Raw genomic sequence first — 18,719 nt, 5'->3', positions numbered from 1 at the left:
TAATTGCTGTTTAGTCAGGTAAGCAATAGAAACTAGAACAGTACATCACACGAATGGGCCCTTTGGCCTACAATGTTGGTGTGAACATGATGTCTAGTTAAACTGATCTCATCTACCTGTACATGATCCATATCCTCTATTCCCTGATCTTCCATGTGCCTATCAAAAAGCCTCTGAAATGCCATTATCATACTTGCCTACTCCAGCAACCCTGGCAAAGTGCATCAGGCCCCACCACTCTCTGTGTTAAAAAACATGCCCTGCACATCTCCATTAAACTTTCCCTCTCTCGCATCATAGCTATGCCCTCTAGCATTGGACATTTCCACCCTGGGGGGAAAAGGGTTCTGACTGCCTACCTTAAGGGCCTGTCCAACTTTCACGACCTAATTCACGACCTCTGCCAAGTTTGCCCTTGACTCATACTCGCAGCATGGTCGTCACAAGGTCGTAGCAGGTCGTAGCAGGTCGTGATGCTAGTCGTAGGTACTCATGGCATCAAGTAGGTCGGGGCGTTTTTCTAGCCTGATTAAAAATGTCCACGAGTAAAAAAGGTTGAGAATTAGGTCGTGAAAGTGGGACAGGCCCTTTATCTATGTCTCTCATAATTTTGTATACCTCTATCAAGTTTCCCCTCAACCTCCGACAAGGATAGAACTTCAATCCAAACATCTTTATTGATTGTCAAGAATGCACATCTAACAACCACGTATCAAAAGAGAAGCCACATAGTACACTTAATGATATGCACGTACCCATTATCCCACCAAAAACGAATTGATTTAAAGAGAATGATGAAATCTTTATCCCATGGTATTAACATTGGCCTCTTTATGACAAGGTATTGGAGTGAGAGAGGTCTTGCTGACCAAAGGATGTCCTGGCGATGAAAAAAAGTGTGTTATAAGGGTGGAAGAATGCAGAGGACCCGTGAGATGTGGTTGTAAGTACATTCTGTTGTAAAAATCCCAGAGTAGCTTTACAAATGTGGATTGCATTGCCCTTTCTGGCAATGCAATCAGTCATAGGATGTGCAAAGAAATAGTTTGTTAGCCTAGAATAATTAGTTTGTCCTCAAACCATTTTTCTTCTGTTTAGTGATACTTATACTGAGCTGTATACAAAAATGAATTTCACTACCATTAATTAATTGATTGATTGACCATTTATATCTGTATATGCTTATATTACAGCAGCTTTTGTTGTAAACCAGGGGCACCATATTGTTTCCAGAGTCACTTAAAAAGTATGGATTAGTGGAAAGTCACTGCATCAAGTCAATGGATATTTTTAAGGCAGAGATAGATAGATTCTTGATCAGTACGGGTGTCAGAGGTTATGGGGAGAAGGCAGGAGAATGGGGTTAGGAGGGAGGGGAGAGGTAGATCAGCCATGATTGAATGATGGAGTAGACTTGGTGGGCCGAATGGCCTAATTCTACTCCTATTCCTTATCACCTTAAATATTGCCAAATAAACATTGTGTTGCTGGTGGAGGGGAGGGTTGGTGAAACAGAGGGAAACTTTGTGGTTCTCTTTACAGTTGGGTGGGAATTTCATGGGCGAAAAGCCCCTGTCCCACTTCCCTGAGTTACTCATAAAATCTCCCGTTTTCCCCTTGATTCAAACTCGGAGAATGTCCGTAGCGAGCCCGTAGGAGTACATAGATATTTTCTAGCGGCTCGTAATGCCAGCCGTAGGTACTCGGGGCATCAGGTAAGTCGGGACATTTTTTCAGCATGTTGAAAAATGTCCACGAGTAAAAAAAATAGCCCCGAGTACCTACGGCTGGCATCTCCGAGTTTGAATCAGAGGGAAAACCCGGGAAAATTTGTGAGTAACTCGGGAAAGTGGGACAGGGACTTAACTCGCCTTTATTATTCTGAGTAGAGGGACTGTTGCCGAACAGGGCAGATATCCGGTGGAATATCGGGTCCCCCACCATTTTCTGAATTTTGCAGAGGAGAACACGCATATCTTCTCCGCCACAACTCCTAAGGGGAGGATTCAAAAAGTTAATGAGTGCAGAAAATGAAATAACCTTTGTCTCAGCTGAGACAATGGAGACCACTATTAAAGCCTCTCCTGTAATGCAGTAGACCTCATCAAAGAGAGGACATCAATGGACTCCCAAGGGTCAAATGATCCAACCACTTTGGTAGACCCATAGATAGACACAAAATACTGGAGTAACTCAGCGGGTCAGGCAGCATCTTTGGAGAAAATGAATAGGCGACGTTCTGGTTGTGACCCTTCTCCAGACTCACGTCAACCATCACGTAGACCCTTAGTGTGTGAACACTATTGGAGGGAAGCAGCCAAGGACCCAATGCCTATCATGTGTTTGCAGTTAAATGGTAATTGACAAGGCAAGAGCTATGACAAGATCAAGGGAGGTGGGATTGAGAAGGAACAGATGACAGTAAAGGAGGCAAACATAGCTGGTCAGGCAGCATCTCTGGAGAAAAGGGATAGGTGATGTTTTGGGTCGAGACCCGGAAAGTTAACTCTTCTTTTTCTCAGCCTGACCACTGAGTTATTCCAGTTTTTTGTATCTCTATTTGATTTAAACCAGCATCTGCTGTTCCTCCCGACACAGTAAAGGAGGCAAATCATCCTGGTGGAAGGTTACCAGTAAGGTTTGCCATTTAATGTTGTCCTCTTTCCCACCTCCTCAATTTCCAATGGGTTAGTGTAGGAGAATCCAGCCAGTTTTTACTGAGTTACTCCTGCACTTTGTGTCTATCTTTGACCCTCTTGCAAACTGTTGCCCTTATTCATTATCTTGCCCAAATCCATCTTTCAGATAACTTACTTTTTCTTCCATTCTTTGGCTGCATAGGGTTAGGTTCAACACAGAATCTTCTACTCCTTTTCACAAAAGTTCAAACCAACATGTTCCTCACAGCCACATTTAAAAGTCATGTCTCATGTTTTCATATAATGCATTTACACCCTCTCTTCACAATTATCATGCTCAATATAACGTTTGTTTCTCTTTGAGCTTTCATTTTTGAACCTTTAAGGGCAGCACGGTAGAGTAGCGGTAGAGCTACTTACAGCGCCAGAAACCTGGGTTCGATCCTGACTACGGGTGCTTGTCTGTGCAGAGTTTGTACGTTCTCCCCGTGAAACGTAGGTTTTCTCTGAGATCTTTGGTTTCCTCCCACACTCCATAGACGTACAGGTTTGTAGGTTAATTGGCTTGGTATAAATGTAAATTGTCCCTAGTGTGTGAAGGGTAGTGTTAATGTGTGGGCATCGCTGGTCGGTGCGGACTCGGTGGGTCGAGAGGGCCTGTTTCCATGCTGCATCTCGAAACTAATCTCTTAATAATAAATGAATTAATAATACTAAACCTACCACAGACATGTGACTCACTGGCATTCTCTCCCAGTGCCCTCCGCTGCTGGGCACCACTGCTGGCAATATGGAAGCAGTAGTTGGCAGAAGAACAGGTCCCAAGCCTCTGCCCTCCCACCATTTTTTTAAATCAAAATCTTTTTTATTTGGTTTTCAGGACATAACAAAGTGTAAAGTTGTCTATTTGTTACAGAGTGTACGAAAAGAATAAATAAAAAAACAACTTATGCTAACGTATAACAAGACAACAGCAATAAAAGAAAAATGAGATACCAAAAATAATCCCTCCCCAGTCACTGCCAGTGAGCATATGCAAATATTAGCCTGTCACAACAATAATCCATGATAAATGAATGGGTAGACTGTTAAGCTGTTAAACTGTGCTTGATGATCAAGCATTTATAAAGTCTGGAATGTATTTAAAAAAAGGTCCCCGCGCTTTCTGAAACCTTCCATTTGAATGTTGAAGTGAGAACCTGATTTTCTCGAGCTTTAGGCAGGACATTATATCTGTCAGTCATTGAGTATGAGTGGGCGGGGTGTAGGTTCCACCATTGTTCTAGGTTGCTAGCCCTCTGTCCTTCACATCCCTCAATACCTTGTGGAAAATCTAAGCCCAGGCCTCATTCTGGGACTGTTTCCCTGGACAGTTGCTGGAATTACAGCAGAAGTCCGTTGGAACAGCTGAAGGAATACAACACCAAGGAATCCAAGTTCCTCTCTATCGCAAACACCCGCTCTCTTGACTCATTTATCATTTTCCAAACTTAAGTGATGAAAACATGCCTAAAATGTCTGAAGCGTTGGGGAAAGGGGGTGGGTCAAAAAGTTTCAAGGAGACTTAACTCTGGTTTTAAAAGGCTACAAATTTGACCTAAAGCTGCTAGCAGATTGGAAAATAAAATTGTATCTCTCGCCAAAACTAAATGTGGTCCAAAAATGGTGGCCAGAGGATAAATCTGGAGTTAATGCAGTGTTGTGGCCAGCTGTCAGTCCTCTTGTAGTTGAATACCAGAAGACCCCATTCAAATTCATTGGCCATTAAGCCAACTGTTGTGTACTGTAGATTAGCTGCATCCACATCGGGACAGAGAACAACAAGAGAACTACTTATTTTGACTCTGCAGCTGTCTTTCGTACGAAAGCTGAAATTTAATGTTGACCTGCATTTGTTGAACCATGTGTAGGAAAGAACTGCAGATGCTGGTTTAAATCGAAGGTAGACACTAAATTCTGGAGTAACTCAACAGGACAGGCAGCATCTCTGGAGAGATGGAATGGGTGACATTTCGGACCGAGACCCTTCTTCAGATGTCTCAACCCATTCCTTCTCTCCAGAGATGCTGCCTGAGCCACTGAGTTACTCAAGCATTTTGAGTACCCCCCCCCCCTCCCTCCCCCCCCCCCCCCCCCCCCCCCCCCCCCCCCCCCCCCTCTAGTCTTTATTCCTACTTCATGCTGTGGCTAATCTCAGCCAGGCTGGAACAAGAGAAGGCTGATATTTGCTTCCATATCCCGCATTGCACGAATGAAGAAGTATATTTAGGGTTCTTAAACCCAAGCATCACACATGACTCTGGCTGGCAAGTAAATATGGGCACTGTTACGTGTATAGGAAATATTCCATTTCATGGGAGAATGGGGAGGGAAATGAGTGGTCAGATACTTTGGGCTTGGAGATAAGAGTACACTATATTGTAAGCTGTGGGGTGGAGAAGAGAGATGAGGAAAGGTACATTTTCACATATCATGGAGTATAAATTAATATGTTACTCAAGGTTAGGGAATATTTGGCTTTGTAAAAAGGGACATGAAATTGTCTCTAGTGTGTAGGATAGTGCTAGTGTATGGGATGATCGCTGGTCGACGTGCACTTGGTGGGCCGAAGGGCCTGTTTCAGCACTGCATCACTAAAACTAAAACCTAAATACAAAATCAATGATTTTCAGTTCATCATTTTGTTCATCATGCCCGTGCTAATGCTTGCTTGCATGATCAGCCAGGATCCTATTAAATGGCGGTGCAGGCTTGAAGGGCCGAATGGCCTACTCCTGCACCTATTTTCTATGTTTTCTATGTTACGACTTTTCAAGTGCTTATCATGTATCCCTTAAAGGTAGAGACGCAAGGAACACCAGATGTTGGAATCTTCACCATAAGTAAAGCACAGGAGGAACTCAGCAGGTCAGGCAGCATCTGGGGATGGAAAAGTCTAGGTTGGGCCAAAAGTCTGAAGAATTGTCCTGACCTGAGGTGTCATCTGTTCATTTCCCTCCAGACATGTTGTTGGAGCTGCTGAGTTCCTCAAGCAGTTCATTTTGTTTAACCCTTAAAGGTGCTTGGAGTTAGTGCATCTACCACCTCTTTCAATAGTCAGTTCCAGATCTTCACCCTAGTTTGGATATTAAAATATTTCCTCAATCCCATCTCATATTTTTACCAATTGATTTAAATGTGTTTCCCAGTTATCAATTTCTGTACCAAGAAGAATGAATCCTTTGTCTTCACCTGTCCGTCTTATCACACAAGGACCAATTTGGCCCATCGGGGCTGTGTCAGTTTCTGGGAAGTAAACCCATTTGTTCCTTTTATGTTATCTTTATTTCTGGAAAATATTTCCTCAATCCCGGCACCTGGGCCTTCTATCAACAAGTTACTTATTCTGTCTCAAAGTTCACCATCATTGCCCTTTTGATTCTTTTTGCTTCTAGCGTACCCTTAAGTTGACAGTAAACTACTAGAATGTCTTTGGGAAATGCTAGAGCACCTGGAGGAAACAATGGAGCCATGGGGACAGCAATGGAGAATAATGTGCAAGCAACACTCTGATCGCACCTGAGCTCACGATTGAACTCAGGATCCTGAAACTGTGAGGTTGTAGCATGAGCTGCTGCAGCGCTGCCACCCCTTTACAAGGCACCTGGACCTTCTATCAATTTTTTAAAGATATAGACTCATAGAGCCCAGACACAGGCCCTTCGGCCCACCACGCCTGTGCCATCCATTTGGTATTGATCTATACAAATTCCACTTCCTACCACTGGCCTATCTGCCTTCCATGCCTCTGTGTTTCAAGTGTGTATCTAAACACTTCTTAAACACCTCCACTATTCCCACAGGCAGTGAATTCTGAATTTCAGATACTCATTAAAAAGTCGTCCGTAAATATTGTCCACAGCCCTTATCTCTTGTTTTAAACATGTGTGCTCTGGTCATGGACAGTTCTGCTAAAAGAAAACTGTTCCTTGCTATCTACACTCTCTATGCCCTTCATAACAGGTGGCACAATGGTGTAGTGGTAGAGTTGCTGCCTAACAGCACCAGAAACCCAGGTTTGATCCTGACTACAGGTGCTGTCTGTACGGAGTTTGTATGTTCTCCCCGTGATCGTGTGAGTTTTCTCTGTGAGCTCCAGTTGCTTCCCACATTCCAAAGATGTACAGGAACATAGGTTTATTAACCTTGGTAAAACAATTGTAAATTGTTCCTAGTGTGAGGGTCGTGCTAGTGGACGGGGCGGCGAGGTGGGCCGCAGGACCTGTTTCCACGCTGTTTCTCTAAATCTAAACAGATAATTTAATAATAAATTAATAATAAAAAATCTAATCTTTTTAATATACCTTACTCCGACGCCTCCCGGGCCCTGCTGCCTTTTCTCGATGTAAAACAAACCCCTCGCCATCCAGTCTCTCTTCCGAGCTGAAATATTCCATCCCATCCCAGGTGAATTTCTTCTGCATCCTCTCCAGTACAAATACACCCCTCCTATAATATAATCAGTTAAAGCTCCCCTCAATTTCCTTTGTTCCAAAGAAAATAACCCCTGGTCTAGATTGCCTCTCCTGTCAACTACATTTTACAGTCCTGACAACATCCTCATAAATCTTCTCAGCACTTCATTCCTGTGATTGCACATGTCCTGTAGTGTTGTCAGAGCTCTATAAAGTACTTCATCTGTGACTAGCTTATGTAGGGAATAGGAGATTTGGAATTGTTCTCCATGGGCCAGAGCATGATACCATTAGAGCTATTAAAGTTATGAAGTGTGTTAATAGAACAATTTGGAAGCAATTGTTTCCTCTGGTAAGTGGCTTGGTAACCAAAAGTCATATATTTCAAATTATTGGCAAATTAACTAAAGGATTTGTTTTTTGTGCATAGGATTTTTAACATCTTAATTGCAGTACATAAAACGTTTTGTAAAAGTGAGGGTGGCACAGTGGCGCAGCGGTAGTGTTGCTGCCTTACAGTGCCAGGGACCCGGGTTCCATCTTGCCCGCAGGTGGTGTCTGTACAGAGTTTGTACGATCTCCCTGTGACCCAGGTGGGTTTTCTCCGGGTGCTCTGATTTGCTTCCACATTCCAAAGATGTGCAGGTTTGTAGGTTAATTGGCTCCTGTAAATTGCTAGTGTATAGGATGCGAAACTGGAATAACATAGAACCAACGTGAATGTATGATCTTTGTTCAGTGCAGACTCGGTGGGCCGAAGGGCCAGTTTCCACACTGTAGCTCTAAAACTAAAACTAACATGACATTCCTAAGGGATTTTCTAAAGCAATCAGACTTGAGGAGGATTAATTTGCAGGTTATGAGGAAATGTGAGGAGTGCAAAATGTGAGGAGTGCAGCTCTTTTAGTTTTGTTTAGTTTAGCATGGAACCAGGCCTTTCAGCCCACTGAGTCGGCGCCGACCAGTAATCCCCGCACACTAACACTATCCTACATACACTAGGGACAATCTACAATGTCACCAAGCCAATTAGCCTACCAATCTGTACATCTTTGGAGTGTGGGTGGAAACCAGAGCTTCCAGGAGAAAACCCATGTAGGTCATGGGGAGAATGTACGAACTCCATACTGACAGCCCCTGTACTCAGGATTGAACCCTGGTCTCTGGCACTAAGGCAGCAGCTCTACCGCTGTGCCACAGCATCGCCCTCTGAAGCACTATGCACACCTCCGCCATTTCCAAAGACTCAGAAGATCATCTGTGCAGGAAAGTTCGATTTTTCTCACCATGCAGTTAAGCCGCATATGGTGAAAGGATATGCTTGATGAATTTTGTATTTTCAATCTGTATTAAGTCACTGGCAGCATCGTGACATCCATGTACCTGCTGTGAAAACATCTGTAAACAGATAATTAATTGTTGTTTTAGTTAGCTTGAGACTAGAAGTTGAGATGTAGTTCATTTGTTTGATTTGTTGCTAATAGCATTCATTATCTTTGATAAATGGTAAATATCCAGTATTTTTCTCCTTGTTAAATGAAACATAAAGACTCAAAGTGCTGGAGTAACTCAGGGGGTCAGGCAACATCTCCAGAGAAAATAGGTGACATTTCGGGTCGGCACCCTTCTTCAGACTGTCTCTAGTAGGGGGGAGAAAACTGGAAGAGAGGTGCAGGCAGGACAAAGCCAGGCAAGTGAATTGAATTGAATATTGAATATTTATTACATGTCATTTGAGACTCAAACGAAACTTAGTTCCCACAGCCATACAAACAGAGACAATTCCTACAAGACATACAAACAATTCAATTTACACAAACATCCATCACAGTGAATCTCCTCCTCACTGTGATGGAACGCAAAGTATTTTCTCTCCCCTGCACCATTTTTCTCCCGATGTTGAAGCCCCAGTGATATGTGGATACAGGTGAGCCGAGGGAGGGGAGGGGGGGGGGGGGGAGGTAGAAAGCTAGAGATGGGAAGAAGATCAGTGAGATAAGGAGATCAAATATGAAGCCATGGACAGGAATATAGGTAGAAGGGGATGGGAAGTGGAAAGGGAGGCAAGATAGTGAGATAAGTGGGTGTGCATACAAGTGGGGCACAGGGAAGAGATGGAGAAACATGGAGGGAGAGATGCTGTTGGTAGGTTACTAAAAATTGGCAAATTCAGTGTTCAGACCATTAGGTACCCAAGTGCAATATGGGGTGTAATTTTGCACATGGCTTCACTCTGGCAATCAGGTACCTGAACCAAAATGTCACCTATCCATGTTCTCCAGAGATACTGTCTGATCCGCTGAGTTAATCCTGCACTTTGTGCCTATTTTTGCAAACCAGTGTATGCAGTTCCTTGTGTCTAAACAAAACTTACCGAGGTTCAATCATGTAAGGTGAAAGATCATTGACTTGAAACATTACCTGTAGTTTTTCCTACACAGACGCTGCCTGGCCTGTTGAGTGTCCTCTAGCATTTTCTGTTTCTATTTCATGTTCCCTGCATCTGCTTATTTTTCATTTTCCAGTTATATCAGCCTTGTCATATTAACCTTAAAAAGTAACAGCAATGTTATTAACCCCTTAACATCAAAAAGAAAACCAAAACTAATTGATATATCTCCCTGCTGTGAGTGTACTCATTCATTACACTGACTCTGGAATATTTAGTCCTTGAACTCATCATTATAATTCATGGAGTTTTGATACTATCAGCACGTTTGAAGAAGTACTGCAGAAGTAACTTCAACAAACATTGCTTGGACGTATGATTACTGAACCAGTTCCAGGTGAAAATATATAACATATCAAAAAATATTTTGGGGCTTAATTGGCAAGGGAAACGGTATTTTACAGCCTAAAACATGGTGAATTTAGGTTTGGGTTCAACATTGTCATGTGTACCGAGGGTTAGTGAAAAGCTTTGTTTTGCATGCTATCCAAACCGATCAGATACATGATACAGTCAAGTCAAACTCACTACAATAGATAGAGCAAAAGGGAAGATATAGAGTGCAGAATATCGTTCTTAGCATTGTAGCGCATTGTGTAGTGTATCAGTTCCATGGACAAAGTCCAATGTCTACGATGGGGTAGAGGTGAATTGGACAGTACCCCAGTTTATGGAAGGACCGTTTAGAAGTCTGACAAAAGAGGAGAAGAAGCCCGTGTACCTTCTGCCAGGTGGGAGTACGAAGAAGAAGGAATGACTGGCGTGGGACAAGTCTTTGCAGAGGGGAGAAGAGGGAGTGGCCAGGGTGCGACTCATCCTGGATTATGCTGGTGGCCTTGGCGTGAGGTGTATAGCGGAGATTGACAGATTCTTGTTTAGTAAGCGTGTCAAAACAGAATGGGGTCGTGATGGAAAGATAGATCAGACATGATAGAATGGCGGAGTAGACTCGATGGTCCGAATGGCCCAATTCTGCTCCTAAGACTTATGAAAATGAGGTTTCTGTGAAGGAGGGAGTCAGTAGCTGGTTCCCCTGAGAGAGAAACTCAAGGCTCAAGCGAGGCGGATTATTGATGCACGCATCTGAGGATGTTACATTTAAGTTTAGAATCTTTCACAACGCCCCATTCAATACCACACATAGAATGCCAATGAGGACACCCACTCCACAGACATCAATTATTCAAATCCAGTGCGTGCATTTCAGCTAAAATAAATCATGAACAATACTTACATTTCTGTACATTGCATGATATTTCTGCCAAAAAAAAATACAAGATTTGTGGAATGTATCACTTAAATGGAGTTTAGAGTCAGGGGAGTGCCTGGACATGGTCCACTCTAATGTTTCAAGTACATATTCTTAACTTAGTACTTCTTTCATGTGCCTTCATTAAACTGTCAAGCTTAAATTATTATGTACCCACTGAATGCAGAATGAAAATTCTTGGCACAAAAGATTCAAATAGATATGGGGATAGAATATTAGTTAACATTGCTGTGAAAGAAATTAGAGTTCTTCACTCCAGCATGCCATCTCAAATGTCATGCAGTACCTCGTAACACTAACCAGAAACTCCTTTATCACCTTTCCATTCTCTCTCCTGTGCTCCCAATCAAAGACTATACTGTCTGAAGAAGGGTTCGAATCGGAAACGTCACCTATTCCTTTTCCCCAGATATGCTGCCTGATCTGCTGAGTTACTCCAGCATTTTGTGTCTATCTTTGGTATAAACCAGCGTCTGCAGTTCTCCCTATATAACCATATAACCATATAACAATTACAGCACGGAAACAGGCCATCTCGACCCTTCTAGTCCGTGCCGAACACGTATTCTCCCCTAGTCCCATATACCTGCGCTCAGACCATAACCCTCCATTCCTTTCCCGTCCATATAACCATATAACCATATAACAATTACAGCACGGAAACAGGCCATCTCGACCCTACAAGTCCGTGCCGAACATCTTTTTTCCCTTAGTCCCACCTGCCTGCACTCATACCATAACCCTCCATTCCCTTCTCATCCATATGCCTTTCCAATTTATTTTTAAATGATACCAACGAAACTTGCCTCCACCACTTCCACTGGAAGCTCATTCCACACCGCTACCACTCTCTGAGTAATGAAGTTCCCCCTCATGTTACCCCTAAACTTTTGTCCCTTAATTCTGAAGTCATGTCCCCTTGTTTGAATCTTCCCTATTCTCAAAGGGAAAAGCTGATCCACATCAACTCTGTCTATCCCTCTCATCATTTTAAAGACCTCTATCAAGTCCCCCCTTAACCTTCTGCACTCCAGAGAATAAAGACCTAACTTATTCAACCTTTCTCTGTAACTTAGTTGTTGAAACCCAGGCAACATTCTAGTAAATCTCCTCTGTACTCTCTCTATTTTGTTGACACCTTCCTATAATTTGGCGACCAAAGTTGTACACCATACTCCAGAATTGGCTGCACCAATGCCTTCCACAATTTTAACATTACATCCCAACTTCTATACTCAATGCTCTGATTTATAAAGACCAGCACACCAAAAGCTTTCTTTACCACCCTATCTACATGAGATTCCACTTTCAGGGAACTGTGCACAGTTATTCCCAGATCCCTCTGTTCAGCTGCATTCTTCAATTCCCTACCATTTACCATGTACGTCCTAGTTTGATTTGTCCTGCCAAGATGTAACACCTCACACTTATCAGCATTAAACTCCATCTGCCATCTTTCAGCCCACTCTTCCAACTGGCATACATCTCTCTGTAGACTTTGAAAAAATACTTCATTATCCACAACCCCACCTATCTTAGTATCATCTGCATACTTACTAATCCAATTTACCACACCATCATCCAGATCATTGATGTACATGACAAACAACAGTGGACCCAACACAGATCCCTGTGGCACCTCACTAGTCACTGGCCTCCAACCTGACAAACAACCATCCACCATTACTCTCTGGCATCTCCCATTCAGCCACTGTTGAATCAATCTTGCTACTCCACCATTAATACCCAACCATTGAACCTTCTTAACCAACCTTCCATGAGGAACCTTGTCAAAGGCCTTACTGAAGTCCATATATACAACATCCACTGCTTTACCCTCATCAATTTCCTGAGTAACCTCTTCAAAAAATTCAAGAAGATTAGTCAAACATGACCTTCCAGGCACAAATCCATGTTGACTGTTCCTAATCAGACCCTGTTTATCCAGATGCTTATATATATTATCTCATTTTTATTTTTATTTTTATTTTATTAGAAGTAAGTACAGTCATATGGCACCAAAGTGCCTAATATATATTTTCATAATACATTTTATGTACAACTTCTTTTTTTTTGTTACATTGAAAAAATATTAGAATAAGAAAAAGAAGTTAGATAGTAAAGGATAGAAAGATGTGAAATATATAGTGTGTGAAGAAAGAAAACGAGTAAATGAAGAAAGTTGAGAAAGAGAAAATAGAGAAAAGAAAATAAAATAAAAAAGAAAAGGAGATCATTATTTATAATCTTGACCAACCCTCGTCCAGTCCTGAAACAGTTATTTTACAATTGTGTTGCACCATATGATTCCAAAAAAACGACGAATGGAGACCAACTCGTTATGAATTGGTCTGGTTTATCCATCAGGAGGAATCGCATTTCCTCAAGATGAGCGGTGTCCAACATACTTGCAATCCACATTTTAAGCGTTGGTATTGATGTACCCTTCCAAAATTTAAGTATTAATTTTTTTGCTATTATTAAACCATAGTTAAGGAATAGATTTTGAGATGTGTTCAATTTATTCCCATCTTCCATTACGCCAAATATAATCATTTCAGTATTAGGTTCCATTCTTGTCTTGAATAATTTTGTAAATATTTCAAAAATATCATTCCAAAATCTATAAAGTTTTATGCAGGAAACTAAGGAGTGTGTTATAGTTGCCTTTTGGGCTAGACATTTATCACAAGTGGCGGATATATTTGGATAAAATTTGTTCAATCTTGTCTTTGAATAATATAATCTATGTCCAATTTTAAATTGTATTAGATTATGTCTTACATTAATTGAACATTTGTGAATATATATCAAGTATTTCTCCCATGTAACCTTCGTGATTTTTATCATTAGTTCCTGTTCCCACTCTTCTCTAAGTACCTCTGTCGATGGTAGGTCTATATTTAGAATACTATTATATAAATATGATATTAATTTTAATTTAATATATATTATCTCTAAGTATCCTTTCCATTAATTTGCCCACCACTGATGTCCCTACACAAAGATGATACAGTTGAGCAGACTAAATCTTCAGCCCTCTGTGGAAAGTTATTGAAGCCTCCTACATTTGCCAAAGATAGACAGCATCTCTGGAGACAACGACTAGTCGAGACCCTGCTTCACCCGAAATGTCACCTTTTCCTTTTCTCCAGAGATATTGTCTGACCAGCTGAGTTACTACAGCATTTTGTGCCCATCTTCGGTTTAAACCAGCATCTGCAGTTCCATCCTACACACGCCTACGTCTGCCACTTGCTTCAGGCTGCTCTGCATGATGTCAAACACGTGTGTGGTGGCTTTAACGTCCTGGTAGAATACTTATTTTAAAGCAATGCATTGCTTGCTATATTTTTCATCCAAGAGCATACAAAATATTGCACCACAGAGCGGAAAATGAACTGCAAAAAAAAATTGTGCTTTGAGTGGTAAGGTGTTTGAAGCACAAGCAAATTGTGTTAGCATCTTTGGAAAGCAGAGATGCAAAAAATCTAAAAGGCTCCTGGATAGGGAAGAATAATCAGTGCTACTTTCATTAGCATGGGCAGAAACATGAGAGCATCAAGTGAAGATGACACTGCAGGATGATAGTCTCAACTCTCTCAGTGAATCAGTCATCCTCTCTCTGATGGAATTTTAAACCTCTCAACAAAACCGCTCCTCCGCTCACCAAGCTGAGCACTATGTTACCCCTGAAAGAAGAAATGTTTAACTCTCATCCCTCCTCCCCCACCCCCCTCTCGCTGCGTGGGTTTTCTCCGGGTGCTCTGGTTCCCTCCACACTCCAAAGACATACTGGTTTGTAGGTTAATTGTCTTCAGTAAAATGGTACTTTGTCCCTCCTGTGCAGGATAGTGCCAAAGGGCATGTTTCAACGCTGTATCTCTAAAGTCTAAAGCACCTTCAGTTTCTTGCATCCAAATGATTGGCTCTGGCTATTTGGATTTCATTTAGGGCAGATCAGGACACACTCCTTGCGAAGAACTCATCTTTGGAGATGATACCAAGGTGAATATGTAGGCAGACATACCAAACCATGTTGGCTGAGTTACTATTTGGTGAACTGTTTGGTAAAGCTCAAGCCTAATTGAAATAGTACGTAACATTGTGCGTAAAATTGTAACTTGTCCCTGGTGTGTGTAGGATAGTGCTTGTGTACGGGATGATCGCTGGTCGATGCGGACTCGGTGAAGGGCCTGTTTCGCGCTGTAGGTCTAAAAGTCTAAGCTCCTTGCTCAGCTTCAAACTCTCTGAAGCCTTAATTCGCCGATTGGCCTAAACTCTGCATTCACTGGAGTCAACAACCATCCTGAATCGAGGCCTCAATCTCCTGCCTGCCCACCGCATGGTACGGCGTTTTTGAATCCCCCCTCTCCATCACAGTGTCTGATCACCAGGCAGGTTTCTGAAAGGTTAAATTAACTGAAGACCATCGTTGAGTTCCAGGAAAACCAAGGTTTGTGAACTTTGGCATCAATCCCGCACATTGAAGATAGAGTGAGATTGTGGGATGTCAGTCGAACTGTACAGTGCACACAATCAACTCTGACCCCAGCTGCATTTGCTCTCTCCTGGTCCACAGCACTACATTTTGCAGAACATTTAATTATCTATTATTAAGGTTGTCAGCTCCATTTTCAACTGGCGTTTCTCTACTGACAGAGGTAATCAGCACAATATTGAAGGCCTTTGATGTAAGTTATTCTCTGCAATGAAAACAGAAAATGAGGTAATCCATAGGTCAGGCAACATTTGTTGGGAAAGGTCGTGTTTGTCACCCCATTACAGGAAAGATGTGGAAGCTTTGGAGAGGGTGCAGAAAACTTTAGACTTTACTTTAGACATTAGAGACACAGGCCCTACAGCTCACCGAGTCCATGCTGACCAACGATCACCTCATACACTCGACCTGAAACATCACCTCTTAATTCCTTCCCCAAAATACTGCCTGACCTGATGAGTTCCTCCAGCACTTTGTGTTTTGCTCAAGATTCCAGCACCTGCAGTTCCTTGTGTCTGCAGTGTTAATAATAAATATTGAATATTTTTTCTCAGGCCTGAGAAAAGTTGAAAAGGAAACATTACCAAAACACAAAGTGCTGGAAGAACTCAACGGATGTCTGGAGGGAACGGACTGATGATGTTTTGGGTTGGGCACCTTCTTCAGACCTATAATAGTACTAATAGTTAGCTGGAAAAAAGAGGTGCGGGCGGGACTAAGCTCAGCAGGAGATACGTGGATACAAGTGAGGGGTTTTGTTTGGCGGATGGGTGGATAAGGTGACAAAGGCAAGAGGTGAAAAGGAGACAAAAGGTATCAGATAAGAAGGGTGAAATGTAAAGCCACAGGGAGGGGGGATTAGAGGTTGAAGTTGTCAGGGGGTTGGGGGGTGAAAGAGGAGTGATAAAGGGACATGAGAAACCCAGGCAGGGGGAGGGGAAATAAGTGTGTAGATACATAGAACCATAGACAAATAGGTGCAGGAGTAGGCCATTCCAACCATTCAATATGAGAATTTATATATATATTCAATAGCTAGAATTTAGGACCTCACTAGAATTTAGAAGATTGAGAGGGGATCTTATAGAAACTTACAAAATTCTTAAGGGGTTGGACAGGCTAGATGCAGGAAGATTGTTCCCGATGTTGGGGAAGAGTGACAAGGGGTCACAGTTTAAGGATAGAGGGGAAATCCTTTAGGACCGAGATGAGAAAAACAATTTTCACACAGAGAATGGTGAATCTAAATGGCTAAAGGGATCAGGGGGTATGGAGAGAAGGCAGGTACGAGATACTGAGTTGGATGATCAGCCATGATCATATTGAATGGCGGTGCAGGCTTGAAGGGCCGAATGGCCTACTCCTGCACCTATATTCTATGTTTCTATGTTACTATGATTATGGCTGATCATCTAAAATCAGTACCCTGTTCTTGCTTGTTCCCCATATCCCTTGATTCCTTCAGGCCTAAGAGCTAAATCTAACTCTCTCTTGAAAACATCCAGTGACTTGGCCTCCACTGCCTTTTGTGGCAGCGAATTCCACAGATTCACAACTCTCTGGGTGAAAAGGTTTTTCCTCATCTCAGTACTAAATGGCCTACCCCTTATTCTTAATCTGTGACCCCTGGTTCTGGACTCCCCCAACATCGGGAGAATTTTGTCCTGCATCTAGCCTGTCGAATCCTTTAAGAATTTTATATGTTTCTATAAGATCCCCTCTCATCCTTCCATATTCAAGTGAATACCTGCCCGATCGACTCATTCTTTCATTATATGTCAGTCTCGCCATCCTGGGAATTAACCTTGTGAACCTACGCTGCACTGCCTCAATAGCAATAATGTCTTTCTTCAAATTAGGAGACCAAAATTGCACACAATACCCCACGTGCGATCTCACCAGGGCCCTGTACAACTGCAGTAGGACCTCCTTGCTCCTAAACTCAACTCCTCTGATGGAACAACTTCAGAAGAGCTGAGGAGTATGAAGACGGAAAGGATACATCTGTGCTAGGGTGGAGACCAAGAGTGACTATATTTTATAATGACGGTGGTGCCAGTTGTGAGTGAAGTGAAGGCTTGTATATCACAGATAATCTGCCTGGATGAGGTGAATGTAGAAGGATATGAATGAAAAATAAAAGGGCGGGAAATATTTTTAACATAACGGTTGATGATCTTTTGCTAGAACTAACCCGATCTGAACACAATCCGGATATTTAGTTTAGAGGTACAGAGGCCCACCGAGTCATCGCCGACCTGTGCACTAACAATATCCTGCACACCATAGGGACAATTTACAATGATACCAAAGACAACTAATGCACAAGCCTGCACGTCTTTGGAGTGTGGGAGGAAACCAGAGATCCCAGACAGGGATGGTGGCAAGGGTTAAGAGCTTCAAATTCCTGGGCGTGCACATGTCTGAAGATCTCTCCTGGTCCGAGAACACTGATGCAATCATAAAGAAAGCACATCAGCGCCTCTATTTCCTGAGAAGATTACGGAGAGCCGGTATGTCAAGGAGGACTCTCTCAAACTTCTACAGGTGCACAGTAGAGAGCATGCTGACCGGTTGCATCGTGGCTTGGTTCGGCAACCTGAGAGCCCAGGAGCGGAAAAGACTACAAAAAGTTGTAAACTCTGCCCAGTCCATCATCGGCTCTGACCTCCCTACCATCAAGAGGATCTATCACAGTCACTGCATCAAAAAGGCTGGCAGCATCATTAAGGACCCACACCATCCTGGCCACACACTCATCTCCCCACTACCTTCAGGTAAAAGGTACAGGAGCCTGAAGACTGCAATGTCCAGGTTCAGAAACGGCTTCTTTCCCACAGCCATCAGGCTATTAAACTTGGCTCGGACAAAACTCTGAACATTAATAGCCCATTATCTGTTTATTTGCACTTTATCTGTTTTATTTATTTGTGTGTGTATATATTTATACAATAATAATAATACATTTTATTTGCGGGCGCCTTTCAAAGTCTCAAGGACACCTTACAGAAATTAACAAGAGTAAAAAAACCATATAATCGGAGTCAAATAAATAATAAAGACATCACCAATACACAAATTAAAGATAGAATTCGATCCAAAGACAAAAAATCAAAAACACAATGTGAAGAGAGAGCAGCGGCAGCTAAAGCGCGCCAGCGTCCACTCTCCCTTCCGACAGCCATCTTGGACAAACTAAAATATTCACTTACACACAAAAAATCATCCCCCCACAATGGTTACCACTGTGGGGGGAAGGCACAATGTCCAGTCCCCATCCCCAGTTCTCCCAAAGTCAGGCCTATTGAGGTCTCCGCTATTGCCTCTACGGAGGCCCGATGTTCCTGGCCGTTCTGGCCGGGTGTTGTTGCCCCGGCGTCGGGAGAGTCCTCTCAGCGGCTGGGCC

The 18,719-nt window shown here is 42.6% G+C and overlaps 1 protein-coding gene across 1 annotated transcript in view; it reads left to right on the top strand.

Annotated features, from left to right (window-relative positions):
• LOC129697454 (uncharacterized) overlaps positions 1 to 18,719 on the top strand; it is a 191,663-nt gene that overhangs the window by 20,763 nt on the left and 152,181 nt on the right. The window contains exon 3 of the mRNA XM_055636042.1: positions 842 to 943. Within this exon, the coding sequence (XP_055492017.1) occupies positions 842 to 943 (102 nt within the window). The remainder of the gene's footprint in view (positions 1 to 841; positions 944 to 18,719) is intronic.

This window comes from Leucoraja erinacea, chromosome 5, assembly GCF_028641065.1.
Source record: "Leucoraja erinacea ecotype New England chromosome 5, Leri_hhj_1, whole genome shotgun sequence".
NCBI lineage: Eukaryota > Metazoa > Chordata > Chondrichthyes > Rajiformes > Rajidae > Leucoraja > Leucoraja erinaceus.
This window is presented reverse-complemented; position numbering and strand designations above follow the sequence as displayed.